A 15,297-nucleotide genomic window follows, 5' to 3' on the forward strand; every position below is an offset into this window, starting at 1 on the left:
ACAGTGACCAATGCCAGCTGCTTCAGAGGGAATGAACAGAACAGGTAATCATCAAGTGATCCATCCCCTGTTGCCCATTCCCAGCTTTTGGCAAACTGAGACTAGGGACACCATCCCTGCCCATCCTGGCTAATAGCCATTGATGGACCTAACCTCCATGAATTTATCTAGTTCTTTTTTGAACCCTGTTATAGTCTTGGCCTTCACAACACCCTTTGGCAAGGAGTTCCACAGGTTGACTGTGCATTGTATGAAAAAATACTTTTGTTTGTTTTAAACCTGCTGCCTATTAATTTCATTTGGTGACCCCTAGTTCTTATGTTATGAGGCGTAAATAACACTTCTTTATTTACTCTCTCCACATCAGTCATAATTTCATAAATCTCTATCATATCCCCCCTTAGTCATCTCTTTTCCAAGCTGAAAAGTCCCAGTCTTACTAATCTCCCCTCATATGGAAGCTGTTCCATACCCCTAATAATGTGTGTTGCCCTTTTCTGAACTTTTTCCAATTCCAATATATATTTTTGAGACGGGGCGAGCAGATCTGCACGCAGTATTCAAGATGTGGGCATATCACGGATTTACAGAGGGGCAATATGATATTTTCTGTCTTATTATCTATCCCTTTCCTAACGATTCCCAACATTTTGTTAGCCTTTTTGACTGCCGCTGCACATTGACTGGATGTTTTCAGAAGAACACTAAGGCAATTTCTCCTCACAAATTAAATCAACATTGTATGAAGAAAGCAAAATGGCTGAAACTTGGAAAAAGAGTGAAAATATTGAGGCAGGACAAGAGTAGCATCACTGTACAGTTTTGAACTAATCAAAGGAGAACCCCATAGAGAGCCTAACCACAAAGTGGCTGAGACTATGCTAGGAAGGACTGTTTTGAAACAGGTTTAATACTAGGTTAGGATGCTCATTAACATATTGATTGAAGTAACAAGGGTCTTACCAATTTCTAGTATACAACACAGACAGGGATGTTCTTCAATTTTCTGAACATCCTATTGCAACACTGTTAGAACATTGCTGCAGACTAATATGGGAGGGAATACAAGACAGCACTTTTTGGTTAGCAGGGTTAAGAAAGAATCCTTGTCTGCAACTGGTAGAGACATTACGCCAGCGATTTTTGTTTTAACACTGTCATCACTTCGTCCTGTTTCAACCATAATGTGAAGAGAGCCTAAGGTATAACTGAGGAAATAAATACATCAGCATGTTACTGGAAAGCATTCTCTTGAGGCGGCCAGAGAAAAGGGTTTTCTGTTCCCCTCAGCAAAACACTGAGACCATTTGAAGATGAACAAGAAGAATTTATTAGCCCTCCCAATCCATTACCATTAGGATGGATCAGCCCACTGAAGTTACCCACTCATCACAAGCACCAGTAAAAGGCACACTTACCTATGACCCAGTGTAGTCATTGCCAATGCGAGGTAACAGCCAATAGGGATGCCTGATTTGACGGCCTTCAGCAGTGGATGAAGCATGACTGATTCTGTCATGTCGAGCATAGTGCTGAAAGCAGGAACTGCAGGCCAACACTGCTGCACACCATGGTCATTTCTGTGCAGCTTTAACCTCAAAATCAAGCCCCACGCCCACTGATTAAAGGAGGTCTCGGGTGTCTCTCCATAACGAACAACACTAGCCAAGTAGGAGACCTATAACAAAGAAGTAACACGACCAGAGAGGAAGGATGATCCAGGGGTTAGGGCATTAGACTAGGACTAGAGGCTATGATTCAATTCCCTGTTCGCCACAGATCCCTGTGTGACACTGGGCCTCAGTTCCCCATCTGTAAAATGGGATTAATAGCACTGTCCCACCCGACAGGGATGTTGTGAGGATAAATACATTGACGATTGTGAGGCATTCAGATACAACGTAATGAAGGCCCTATTATAGGCAAGGCTGGTAACCCCACCTATTATTAAGCTCGTCCCAAACTATCCATTATAAAGATCCTGTTTTAGTTGCTTATAAATGCCAAACTTTAAGTGCTTGCGTTGAAATTTCCCATAACAGGCATCTGTCTCAGGCTGAACGTTTTGGGGAAATTTCAGCCAAAACAATTCAGCTGTTCCAAGAACAAAGCTAGGGAAAAATAAGTCATTTTGCCCATGTCAAAAAAAATGCTGGCAAACTTTTCTTTGAGAAGCTCTGTATGCCCATGCTTTAGAGGAGAGACTTGAAATTTGGCACAGGGGTGCTCTATCAGGTATGTGCCTTTTGCTGCCCTATGAAAATCCACCCAACTTTGGTCAAACTATAAGCTTTTGGGGTGGGGGTGGGGGGGAAATCAGTTTGCATATGCTCAGTAGAGACTAGCTAAAGCACAGCAGCTAAAAACTCTGGAGATTCCATCCACAGTGAGCATGCTCCAACTCACGGCTATGGAGGACTCAGCAGGACTTTCCCTGCAATTGCAGCAGTGGGCTGATGTGGACCAGGCCAGACTTGACACTGGAACTGAGAGCCTGTCTTTTTTGTGCCCTTCTCTGCTGGTCCCAGACAGTGTGGAAGAGGAAGCTGCTTGATTCGAATGCAAAGGGGATGGGAAGTACATTGGGGCAAGGCACCTGGATAGGAAGGACACAAGCATGACTGGGACTGGTGGCTGGCGGGGGTGAGGGAAAGGAGTAGGACTAAGAGATAGGATTGTGGGGAGATGGATTGGCTGGGCAAGGAGACAGAGAGCCAGATGGGACAGGACAGAGCTAGGGGGATAGATACTTTTGACTTTAATCTCTCTGTACCTCAGTTCCCCATCTGTAAAATGTGGATAATACTACCCTCCCAACTGGGGTGCTAGAAAATTAATTTAATGTTTGTGAAGTATGCAGATGCTACAGAGATGAGCACCAAGGAAAACCCCATGAGGAAATTAATAATTTTGTATTCATAGCAGGGTCTGAATAGGTATCAGGGCCAACCACTGAACCAGGAGAAGAAAACATAATACTCAATAGCTTGCTCATTAATTGAGCATCATCCACTCTGTGCACTGAATCGGAAGTGGTCCTGTGCAAATTACATGGGATCACATAATTAAAGACTGTATCATCATGCATACGCATAAGGGGGAATGAATCAAAATTTCACAGATAAAAGTTAGGAAATGCAAGAATTAAGGTTGAGAGCTTGACTTTGCTATCTTTATATTGTTCTTTTAACACACACACACACAGAAACAAATACCTTAGCTCGAGCATCATAACTATCCTTTCAGTCATGAAATGCCCAGTACAACGGCATGAGTGTTTGGGCTTTTTAGAATTAAGCTTGAGGTTCCCATCCTACACTTCCTTCTTCTACCACCACCAAAAATTCAGAGAGAGAGGGAGAAGTACCTGTTTCATGCTTTCAGAAAGCAGCCCGCCATACGGTTTTTGAGGGAGGTATTTCTGGTATGCTTCTAGGACCATTAATGCAACTTCAGCATGGACAGCTGGATCGAGGTGAAGAGTAGTATCCTGTTAAAGTTTGTTTTCTTTATTAAAGAAGACCTTTAAAATTGTATCATCATTCTCAGTGTAATGTACCCTCACCAGGCTTCTGGTTACATCACCAAGGAACAGATGTCAATATAAATAGAAAAGGGAAGAACATAACTGGTGCATTAGATTAGCCAAATGCTTGGTCAGCAAGAGGAATCTTGCACCGTACACTGAAGGATAATGAACTCAGGCTCAGAGACTTCTAGACACAGAGCTCTACAGCTGAGGACCTGTCTATTGAGAATGACCCTCCTAGAGACCCCAAGAGTTTATTGATTTGTTTTTGACTTTTCTGACCCCATCCAAAAAAAAAACATATAAAAACATTTCAAAAGCTAAAGTTTCTGTACGATATTTCAAACCACAACTCCAAAGATTAGTTTCCAATTTGAAGGACTTTTCCACAACCACCAAAGGACTCCAGCCAACCATATCATAACATATGAAAGACTTCACACTTAAATTAGCTCAATTTCCAGACACACACACACCCCTCTCCTATAAATCCACCGGCCTCCTTAAATGCAGGAAAGGAAAAGGTGATCTATGCCATGCACCTGAAAATGTGGGTACTGGCTGGCCCAGGAGAGAAGCACATTTCAGAGTCAACAGGTCCTCAGAAAAGACACTGCCAGTTGCCTCCTCTGGTTTATAATGAGGGAGCTCTAGCTCAAATGCCTCTACCAGTCACAACCGTGACAGTATGGCAGGGGAACAGAATTGGTTCCTCCAGTAGCATCTTCCAAAACCATTGGGATACCAGCATTCTTGCACCTTCAAATGCATACAAAGCAACCCATCACATCCCAATAGAATGTGTTAGTGCTGTTAACTGATCTCCAACATTTGTGATTAGTTACAATGCTAGCTTAACAGTTTTTCTCAGGTCTGACTGAGTGTCAAGCTTTCAATTTTTAATACATACATGCTCACCAAATCCCCAGTTTAGCCCTTCCAGGATAATGCAGGCTAGTTTATTCTCCACCATGTTCAGATTGTAATTCAATAGCCAGCCACGGATCAGCGTTATCTCCGAGGAAGAGGGCTTCCAAAGATACAATGGCAGCTCTTTAAACAAGTATAAGGAAACCTGTAGGGGGGGAGTACACATATTACAAATCAATGGTTAAAGAGACTGGTTTCTTTAGTGCTGACAATGTGCTCAGAACTGTACAACACCCTGGAAAAGGACTGACTGTTACCCAACACCGATCCCAACATCCTCCTTCCCCCATTCTATTTACTCCCATCTAAACACACTGAGCATATTTGCTCACAGCCACAGCACAACCAACGTCTATTTGCACCCCCTAACAAAGCACTGTGTGCCAAAATTTCAAGTTATTCATCCTTAATACACTAGGTCATAACATCCACTTTAAGCTCTTAACAGTGGCTGTTTTAAAGGACACAGATCAGCTCTTACCATGCCGACTTTTTCAATGGTGTCTCTAACTCGATCCAGGAGTACAGAAATGACCCCTGTATGGACACCCGTGATTGCTCCCAAGAGTTCTCTGCCAACCTTTGAAAATGTCTCTCTTGTGGAAATGCTGACATAAGATACCTGAGAAGGTGAGAACAAAAAAGGGGTGAGGGGACAGGACCAAAAAACCACCACACACTATGATTGGGTTCATTGGCAGTGTAGTGGAGAATACAATAAAATAATATGTATTTTCTTCTGCTGATCCTGGACAGTGGTGTTTACAAACTGCAAACTCCAGTCCAAGTTCTTAACTGTTTATCCTGACACAGCATGAAAACTTATTGGACCGGACTGCCTAGACTGCATGGACTCCATCAGTCGCAGAAAATTAAAATGGAGCACACATGGGGAGCAATAAAATTGGAGAGTCAGAGCTCCAGGTCAGTCAGTTCTGATGCACTGCAGGCCACCTCCAACAGGGAAAGGGAACAAGACAAGGAAAGGAAAAGATTTCCCATATCCTGACTTTGTTCATTTCAGCCTGTTCTCCAGAAGTGATATTCCTATGTAGCAATGACAAACGAGCCATCCAGGATACTTTATTTCAGTCCTAGAGTATTAAACGATCAAACCAGGAGAACAGTTTGATAGGGTTATAAATTAAAGCCCTAATCCTAAGGGATGCTGAATGCCTTGAACTTTCCATTTAACTTAACAATGGAAGACTGCTCAGTGCCCCACAGTAGTGCTCAGCACCTCACAGAATTGACCCTGTGGCATTGCCCACCTCATATATCTCCAGTACGACGACTCTGATGAAGTCCTCATCCACATCAGCCCGCTTGGCTTGTGCCATCTGAGCAAACGTGGTGAGCAGACAAATTTCTTCCGAGCAGTTCATGGATGTAAGATACTTCTCAAAATTTTCAATGTGTTCTGGGTCTGCAAATCACATGGAGGGAACACAGGTCAATATAGGTGAAATGGTTAATTGCCTCCTGTAACAAAACATATATTTTACCTGTAGTCTTAATACCAGGAACAGAAACAGAGACATACTAATTGCTAGGATGGATTGAACCCAGTGGCCCACATAGTGCAGTATCCGGTCTCCAAAAGTGGCCAGTCCCAGCCCTTTTAGATAAAGTGCAAGAAACCCAGCAGCAGGCAGTTATGGAATACCCTGCCCACCTGAAAGATTCCTTCCAAACCCCAATAGTTATAGGTTGGTTTATGTCCTGAAGCATGAAGATTTATATTCTTTCCAAAATTCCTAGGGTGGGGGAGGGGGGTGTTAATTGTTATTACTCTAACTCTGGATGTTCGTTAGTCATAAAAATGGTTGGGTTTTTAAAGAAATTTATTAACCTGTTGGCTTCAATGATATCTTGTGGCAATGATTTCCACAAATGAACTACAAATTGTGTGAAAAGACCTGTGATGGGGTGAACTAGGTCTGGAGGCCCTCTGCTGGAGGCCTCGTGACCCGGCCTCACCCCAGAAAAAAGCAGAACAGAAGTCCTCCAGACAGCCAATCAGAGAGGACGCTGGAGCAGCTAATCAGGGGCCAAAAGGGCCATATAAAAGGAAACAGCACAGGCAGAGCACTCAGTTACCGGCTGGAGCCTGAAGAGGGAAAACCGGGTTCCTGGCTGCCTGGAAAAGCAGCAGGACCGCAGACAGCTCACCGCAGGCAGGATTAAGCCCAGGGAAGGCTCCCAATAACTGGGTGCCTGGCTGGCTTGAAGAGCAGCAGGACCATGGACAGGTCAGTGCAGGCAGGATTGAGCCCAGGAAACTGAACCCAGAACCTAGATGATGGTACTGTGATGGGTGCTGCTGATCTTGTTGAACACTGACCCCGGGCAGGGGCACTCAAGAGGTGAGTCCCGATGCTGTTACAAGACCTTTTCCTTTTATCAGTTTTAAACAGTTTATATAATCAGTCAAGGCAAGATCAGAACTGGGGACAGCCAATCAGGTAGGTTTTAAGTAAGTTCAGGGATTTTGCTCATCCCATATACCATAATTTTAGACAGCAGTTAAGCTAGTGAAGTCATTCTGCACGAACTGAAAACTAAAGTGAGCACTGGAACACTGAACCCCAAGACCAACTGATGTCCAAGAATTCTGTGTTACAAAGCCTTGGGGAAGCTCTGCTTCTCCCAGACGTAGTACAACAAAAGCTGTTGTGCCATGTACTGGATTAAAGAGAACACTACACCAACCGCTGAGTGTTTGAACTGAAGATTTCAACCTTGTTTTTAGAAAACTGTGTGAATGCAGTTAACTTTGCAGTAACACAGAAGGGTGCCATCCCATTATAAGAACTGAAAGAAAGGGGCCGCCCATCCAGAAAGGGGCTGCCCGTGAGAGGTGGGCGCCACCTTGTTCAAAACTGAGTGATTGCAGTCACCAATCAGAAGGGGCAACATCCTTGTTCTTTGGAATTCACAAGCCTAGGCACTGGAAGAAGGGCCATGTTTAGCTACGGATCCAGAACAGAATTCAAAACACTGCCCTGCAGGTTCCGCAAGCAAAGGAATTCTACCTCCGAGTTTGTGCTTGCAGTCGGCAGGCTGCACGGTGGAGCAGATATTTTCCAGGTGTTCATTTTCTGCCCAATGCATGATGAAGAAGAGCTTCCAAAGCATGCGACTCGATAACGTTCCATAAGGCATCTCAGACATGAACAGCCAGACGCCCAGCCTGTTGGATTTTAAGCCAAGTAGAAATAATTTGCACAATAATAAGCCTCAGTACCTGAAAAGAAGTTACAGGTCCAGGGATAGCTCAGTGGTTTGAACATTGGCCTGCTAAACCCAGGGTTGAGAGTTCAATCCCTGAGGGGGTCATTTAGGGATCTGGGGCAACTATGGGGGATTGGTCCTGCTTTGAGCAGGGGGTTGGACTAGATGACCTCCTGAGGTTCCTTCCAACCCTGATATTCTATGATCTGTATAAACCCTCTGCTGAGGAGCCCACACCTCATTTGGGGAAGAGGAGTACAAGAGTGGGCTTTCTGTTCCCTTGATCTTGATCCCACTTTGTGCTGGGCAAGTCCCCACAGCATAAAAGTTACAGAAGCCTGAAATTTGAATTCTAACCTCTCCCCTTTTTGGTAACCATCTACATGTTTAAAGGATCTTGTATGTTACAGTCTAGTCTGAATCCACAGAAAATACTGAAACACTATTAAAATATTAAGTCACAATCAGATCAAAGCTGTCCATGCAGATTCTGGATTCTGCAGCCTGGGCTGTTCGGATGCAGGGTTTTATTTTGTCCCACCTGTAGACACAACTTTCACCCTCTTATTGTTTTTAATAGCATTTGGGTGTGAGTTTTTATATCCTTCAGTGGGATTTCCTACCTTTTTGCCTTCAGCACATGTAGAACAGCCCGAAGAAACAGTTCATCAAATTCTACTTGCAGTTTCTCTACAGAATAGGGGTGCGCTATTGATCCATATTCTTTATTGCAGCTAACATACTGGGCCCAGTGGTCGCTCACATAACAAACTGTCATCCTATGCAACGGGGGTTAAGGGAAAGGAGGATAAAAAGATCAGAGAGTACATCATTAGTGTCCAGAAACAGCAACTCTGATCACAAGCAAGAGCCAAAAACTCAATCTTCTGTCCTCAAGTTTCAGAGAGTCTGGCACCTATACCCTCAGAGTTTTCCATCTGTGGAGAACTTTACAGAGTCATAATTCCTATGTTATCTTTCCTAGGTCTTACAGATAAATAAGTTGACATTTTACTAGACCAAATTGGTTAGGACACATAAGCTTGTGTGTCAAATACATCCCTTCCTTAGGGATTGGCAGTATACACAAAAAAGTCCACACATCTAATAATTAATAAAGCACCATTAACGTGCTCAGCACCAAACAAGTATGAAGGAAGCCATAACCTTTGTCCTAAAGAGAGTACTCTCACATTCATACCCTCACATACATTTATGCCTACACACATTCTAACATTGCTAGATCTATTGCTGCCCCTATTAAACCCCTGTTAAACTCCAAGATCTGTCTGTGCAGATTCACATGACAAAGGAAAGAAAGCTGTTCCTCTTACCTGATAAGATGACCAATTCGTTTCACAAACTGCCTGTAGCGTGCTCTGTTAAATGTTTCCAGCCCCACAGCTAAAAGCTCCACTAAGGAGTTCGCAAAGGAAAAAATCTTCATCATCTCCTGAGGGGTTGTTTTTTCAGGGAAATAAACACCTACAAAATCAAAACACTGAACCATAAGCTTCACAAAAATCAGAAAGTTACCTAGAAATTTAGAACTCAAAACACATTAGAAGCAATGAGGAATGCATTTCTATTCTGCTATCTATATGACTTATTTCATACAACATGAATACCATTTTATAACAAACAGATTCACAGTAGATTAAAATCTAATTGTGCAAGTACAAATAATTTATGTAAGTTACAAGATCCCCTGCAGGCAATCTCTTCAGGTGGGTGGACAGAGTTGGAGAAGCTGATGGAGCACAAGGAGTGAGTGGTGAGTGGAGGCCAGGGAAAAGAGATGGGATCTGAAAAGCAGATCTACTGCTAGTTACCAAAAAGGAACTGTTTAACAGATCAGAGTGAAAGAAAGAATAAAATCTAATCCTTCAGAATACACTGGAAAAATAGAAGTCCCTGACATGTTTAACATTAAAAATCATTCCTTATCCCCTATAAAAGTCTACATATTTAGCAGCCAATTCACCTTTAGAGTTAAACCCAAGAAAATGATGAAACAATTCATGAAATGGAAACTGTGACAGGAGGACAATCAAGTCATCTTCCAAAAGGAGAATCCAGCTAGTTTCAGGATCTTCATCCTACAAAAAAAAAAAAAAAATCAGAGTGGATTTTATTACCTTCCCCAAGGGTGGAGGGAGGGAGACAGACAGACAGACAATGAATGGACCTGACTATTGTACTATCTACCTCCAGTTTTCTTTTGAAGGGAAGTGGGGGGAGGGTAGAGAAAGAATGTAGAAAAGGGGATACTGGTCTTCTTCCCACTCCTCACTGTGACCCCTGAATGTCAGTGCCAACTGTCATGGCGCACAGAGGGGGTGCATGGGGGCTATAGGAATCTCTTGAGGCTATGTGTGTTCTAGTTCACAAAGAACATCATGTAAGATTTCCAATAAAAGTCTATATCACTCTGGTCACCAATAACATTGACATTTCTGTACAGGTACTATGTAAGGAGTTATGTACATGCACTAAAAATTGTAAGGTCAGGGTTTAGGGACAGGTTGCCAGCCAAGGTGAAAAATTAGTTTCCTGTCAAACAAGAAATGTTTTATCTAAATGGCTGTTTGAATGTAAACTAAGTAGAATATACTTCACGAGTCTCCTATCATCAGTCTGAGCTGAATGCAAATGAAGGATTGTGGGGACTTCAGAAAGAAACTAACATGAAGAGAAATAGCAATGGGAAGAACCGTATCTGAAGGTGCACATCAAAGGCTTGCTCAACTATATTTGTGGGGGCAAAGAGGACACCCTGTCACCCTTCACTGAGGAAGTAAAAGGACAGTGATTCTGCTTTACGAAAGGTCTCAGTAAGGCTTGGCTGAAAATGCTGGAAAAAACCTTGGGCAAGATAAACTTCTGTAGACAATGATTTTATTTTATATGTAAGCCTTTGTTTCCAATATTCTTACTCATTGTCAATGGAGTCTCTGTTCTTTGGTAACCAAAGTTATTCTTGTTTTCACTATAAATATACCTAAGTGCTGTGATGTTAAGCAAAGCAGTGATTTTGGGTTGACTCTTACAAGTTAGTGTGTACGGTTCCCTTGTGAACAGCAGGGCCTGCTAATTCTGCGTGTGTCCAATGGATAAGATGCTGGGCCCTGCAGGGAACACTCTGAGGACGGAGGAGGCAGGGCGGTGTAGCGGAGAGGGTTTGGTGTGTGCCTATTATGTCCTGCAGAGGCCTGGAAAGCAGCGCTTGTGCTGCCAGAGGCCGGTGGTTTCAGGGAACTGACCCACAGAAGGCACAGACAAGACTGCTCAATGCTAAGGGCAGGTGCAGTGCGGTACCTCACAACGCTGGGCACGCCTAGGAAGTATCACACTCACAACGTACTTTTCATTCCCCTTCTCTGTGTGTTCCTATATGACAGCAGCCATCAACTATAAAGAAGTGGTAGATACCATCTTTAAAGTAAGAGGGGAAAAACATCATAGCCCCCAGTACAGTAATATTTCCATGATGACTGAAAGGAGGAAAGTTCTCAAACGGGTATCTATTTCCACAATATTAAATAACAAGGGTAATTTTAAACAACTATTTTTAGAACAGTCTATTCTATCTCCCTCCTTCCCAACAGAATACCTCAGGTAATTTAATCTCAGATTTATATTACTGGAAATGTAATACTCTAGGACAGTGATACTCAGACTGCGGCTCAAGAGCCACAAGTAGCTCTTTAATGCGTCTCCTGCAGCTCTTTGCAGAACATGGTATTAAAACAGTGTGATTATTAACCAATCTAAATTATTAACCACTCAAGATACTTTTATTATGTTATTAACCAATGTGTTATCAACTTGCATTAAGTTATTTGCTGCGAGAATTTTTTATAACTAAATATTGCCCGTGATACTGTTTAAAAATGAAGAGTACTATGGTAAATGACACCATGAATGCATACTTGTGTGGCTCTTTTGGGTAATGTTGATCAGCGGTACGGGAACAATTTGTATAATGGGGGTGCTGAGAGCTATTGAAGCAAACTATAAACCCTATATATAACTGAAAAAACTTCAAGCCAGGGGGTGCAGTAGCACCCCCAGTTCCAGCACCTATGATGTTGATTGCTAATTTGGCTCCTGAACAACTGAGGTCTGAGTATCACTGTTCTATGATGAAGGGAATATAAAATTTATTGTTTGAAATGGAAATCCATTACAGGAGAATATTTAATTTTTCCCTCCTCCAACCCTTCAGTACGACCCCTACAACAGGCTTGAGCACAAGCATTAAGCAGAGCTGTTTAGTTTTAAAGTACCTCTTCTCCTCCCTCATCCACTAACGTCCAGTTCCCAGATTCCTTCCCAGAGGAGGTGGAGGATTTTCTTTCACTTGGTGTCATGTGGCACATGAAGTCTGCTCGATTTCTGGGGAATACAAGTTTATTTCATATGAAAGCCAGGCTTAAGTAAATTAGAGAAACAAAGTAAACATTCGAGATTTGCAGTCCAACTATTCTTTTTGTTTTAAAAACCCCTTAAAACTCACACAGGAACAAGAAACTAACAAGGTTGCCCAATGCATCAAGTGTGGAACAAGTTACCAGTCAATAAAAACTCATACTCAAGTTGATTACCAATTTAATGAGTTGATTTATGCACCATACCCTGAAAAATGTAAACTGCTATCAACCCTTGTTTGCAAGATGCCCATTCTAAGGGACACTGCTGTTACAATTTACAGCACACGCATTGCTGGGTACCTTTGTGAATCCATAATAAACAAAATGGAAAAAAAGAGACAGCTTATGCCAACCATTGACAAACATCTGCAGGTGAACCAGGGGCTGAAAGTTACACTGATCTCACAGCCAGTATTTGCTATGGTCAGTCCAAAAGCAGTGACAGTGATTAATTGTATTGTGGTAGCACCTAGGAGCTCCAGTCACAAACTAGGATCCCACTGTGCCAGACACTGTACAAATACAGAACAAAAAGATGATCCCTGCCCAAAAGATCTTAGAGTCCAAGTGTAAGATAAGACAACAGGTGGATACAGGCAGACAGGAAAGCACAAAGAAATAATGAGACAATGTTGGTGAGCACGATGGGCAACGGTTTAGCACCCACTGCCTAATCGTTGTTAAGTTCTTTTAAGCATCACAGCAACAGAGAGTTTTAAAGAGGGATTTGGAGCATGACAAGACAGTGAACGTTTTCAAGGAGTTCCACCCAAGTGTGAGGGGAAGCATGGCAGACAGCACGAAGGTGCATGTTTGAAAATTTAACAAGTGGGCAATGAAGGCTGGCATCATAAGGGGAAGGATCATCCAGTGGATCTGGGCACCAACCTAGGATCCTAATCTGAACTAGGTCAACTCCCTGCCCTACCAAACTTCCTGGGTGACCTTGGGCACATCACTTAGCCTCTTTGTGCCTCAGTTCCAAGTATGTAAAATGGGAATAACAGCACTACCCAACCTCACAGGGATGTTGTGGGGATAAATTCATGAAGGACTGTCATACTATGGTCATGAGGGCCATAAAAGTATCTTAGATGGATTGATCGATCATTGGCCAATCCAAGACAGGAGTCTATGTCTTGATAGTGAATGAAAGATGGCTAGAAGCGTGGTGATAGGCCATGAAGGGCCTTGAAAAGTGAATACAAGCCATTAGTTCATAAATCAAAAGGACTGTAACCAAATGTTTTATATACTAGCTGAAAGCTGGGACTCCTCCCGTGGCATGAAGCACTCATATCTAGCTCTGACAGCTAGTCACTGGACCTTAAACTCCTCATTCTGGTTGTCAAGGTTCCTTCCCCACTCTGAACACTAGGGTACAGATGTGGGGACCTGCATGAAAACCTCCTAAGCTTATCTTTACCAGCTTAGGTCAAAACTTCCCCAAGGTACAAAATATTCCCCCCTTTGTCCTTGGATTGGCCGCTACTACCACCAAACAAATACTAGTTACTGGGGAAGAGCTGTTTGGACGCGTCCTTCCCCCCAAAATACTTCCCAAAACCTTGCACCCCACTTCCTGGACAAGGTTTGGTAAAAAGCCTCACCAATTTGCCTAGGTGACTACAGACCCAGACCCTTGGATCTTAAGAACAATGAACAATCCTCCCAACACTTGCACCCCCCCTTTTCTGGGAAATGTTGGATAAAAAGCCTCACCAATTTGCATAGGTGACCACAGACCCAAACCCTTGGATCTGAGAACAATGAAAAAGCATTCAGTTTTCTTACAAGAAGACTTTTAATAGAAATAGGAGTAAATAGAAGTAAAGAAATCCCCTCTGTAAAATCAGGATGGTAGATACCTTACAGGGTAATTAGATTCAAAACAGAGAATCCCTCTAGGCAAAACCTTAAGTTACAAAAAAGACACACAGACAGAAATAGTTATTCTATTCAGCACAATTCTTTTCTCAGCCATTTAAAGAAATCATAATCTAACACATACCTAGCTAGATTACTTACTAAAAGTTCTAAGACTCCATTCCTGGTCTATCCCCGGCAAAAGCAGCATATAGACAGACAGAGACCCTTTGTTTGTCTCCCTCCTCCCAGCTTTTGAAAGCATCTTGTCTCCTCATTGGTCATTTTGGTCAGGTGCCAGCGAGGTTACCTTTAGCTTCTTAACCCTTTACAGGTGAGAGGAGTTTTCTTCTGGCCAGGAGGGATTTTAAAGGGGTTTACCCTTCCCTTTATATTTATGACACTGGTCATCATGTTTTTCTTCAGACTTCCATTTCAAGATTATTTTAGTGGCTATTAACTTGAAAGCCTCTAGAGACAGAATCCCATACTTTAGATCACCTAATATCCTGAAATACTAGTTTACAAACGGTGTACACGATTCATTAACTGTACAGGTGATGTCAGCTGATACTTCCACATCAAAAATGAAGTAAGGGGAAAAGCAACATAGTAACCAAAATGACACGATCTTAAGCTCTAATTTCTCTCAACCTGCCAGCAACATGCTGGTGAAACACTACACATACTGTCAGGATAACTACATCTTCTCTCAGCATCCAACACCGATCAGAAAAAAGAAAAGTTGATCGCTGTAAATTCATACTCATTTTAAGACACTAGATTCACTGCTACTGTTATTGACTTGAAATAGCTACAGTGCAACTATGCAAGGTTTCTGGGGACACCCAAACCCTGGCTCAGACTGAAGTCTGCCCTCGGGGAACCAGATCCTCAGCTGATGTACTTCAGTATAGCTTCAAGAAGTTCAGTGAAGCTTTGCAGATTTACAAGAGATGAAGGATCTGCTCCACGCTTTTCAATCTAGCCTGCAAACTCTGAGCACAGACGTCAAAATGTGTAGGCCAATTTCTTTCCCCCACTGCCTCAGCCAGTTCAGCTTAGCATATAAATCCTTACGCACTGAAATCAAGGCTCCAACAGATGGTTGAAGTTTCAGTTAACTGGAGTTCAGACAATCCAGGCTTGACCAATATTAACTCTAAAAATAACTCAGTCCAGCTCTCTCCTTAGCCATTTAAAATATTTCTGTAGACCTGCTTCAGATCAATTAAGCTCAATAGCTACTATCTTGACACTCAGAAAACGAGTGGCTGTAACTCTCATAATGCAGTGAGCACACAA

The 15,297-nt window shown here is 42.6% G+C and overlaps 1 protein-coding gene across 6 annotated transcripts in view; it reads right to left on the bottom strand.

Annotated features, from left to right (window-relative positions):
- Positions 1 to 15,297, bottom strand: part of EPG5 (ectopic P-granules 5 autophagy tethering factor) — an 85,530-nt gene that overhangs the window by 52,395 nt on the left and 17,838 nt on the right. For all 6 annotated transcript variants that reach the window (XM_073343446.1, XM_073343447.1, XM_073343445.1 and 3 more), the window contains 10 exons: positions 11,983 to 12,091; positions 9,678 to 9,792; positions 9,028 to 9,178; positions 8,317 to 8,472; positions 7,495 to 7,652; positions 5,731 to 5,885; positions 4,941 to 5,081; positions 4,440 to 4,604; positions 3,368 to 3,490; positions 1,419 to 1,678 (listed from right to left, as the gene is read on the bottom strand). In XM_073343446.1, coding sequence (XP_073199547.1) covers positions 1,419 to 1,678; positions 3,368 to 3,490; positions 4,440 to 4,604; positions 4,941 to 5,081; positions 5,731 to 5,885; positions 7,495 to 7,652; positions 8,317 to 8,472; positions 9,028 to 9,178; positions 9,678 to 9,792; positions 11,983 to 12,091 — 1,533 coding nt within the window. The remainder of the gene's footprint in view (positions 1 to 1,418; positions 1,679 to 3,367; positions 3,491 to 4,439; positions 4,605 to 4,940; positions 5,082 to 5,730; positions 5,886 to 7,494; positions 7,653 to 8,316; positions 8,473 to 9,027; positions 9,179 to 9,677; positions 9,793 to 11,982; positions 12,092 to 15,297) is intronic.

This window comes from Lepidochelys kempii, chromosome 5, assembly GCF_965140265.1.
Source record: "Lepidochelys kempii isolate rLepKem1 chromosome 5, rLepKem1.hap2, whole genome shotgun sequence".
Lineage (NCBI taxonomy): Eukaryota > Metazoa > Chordata > Testudines > Cheloniidae > Lepidochelys > Lepidochelys kempii.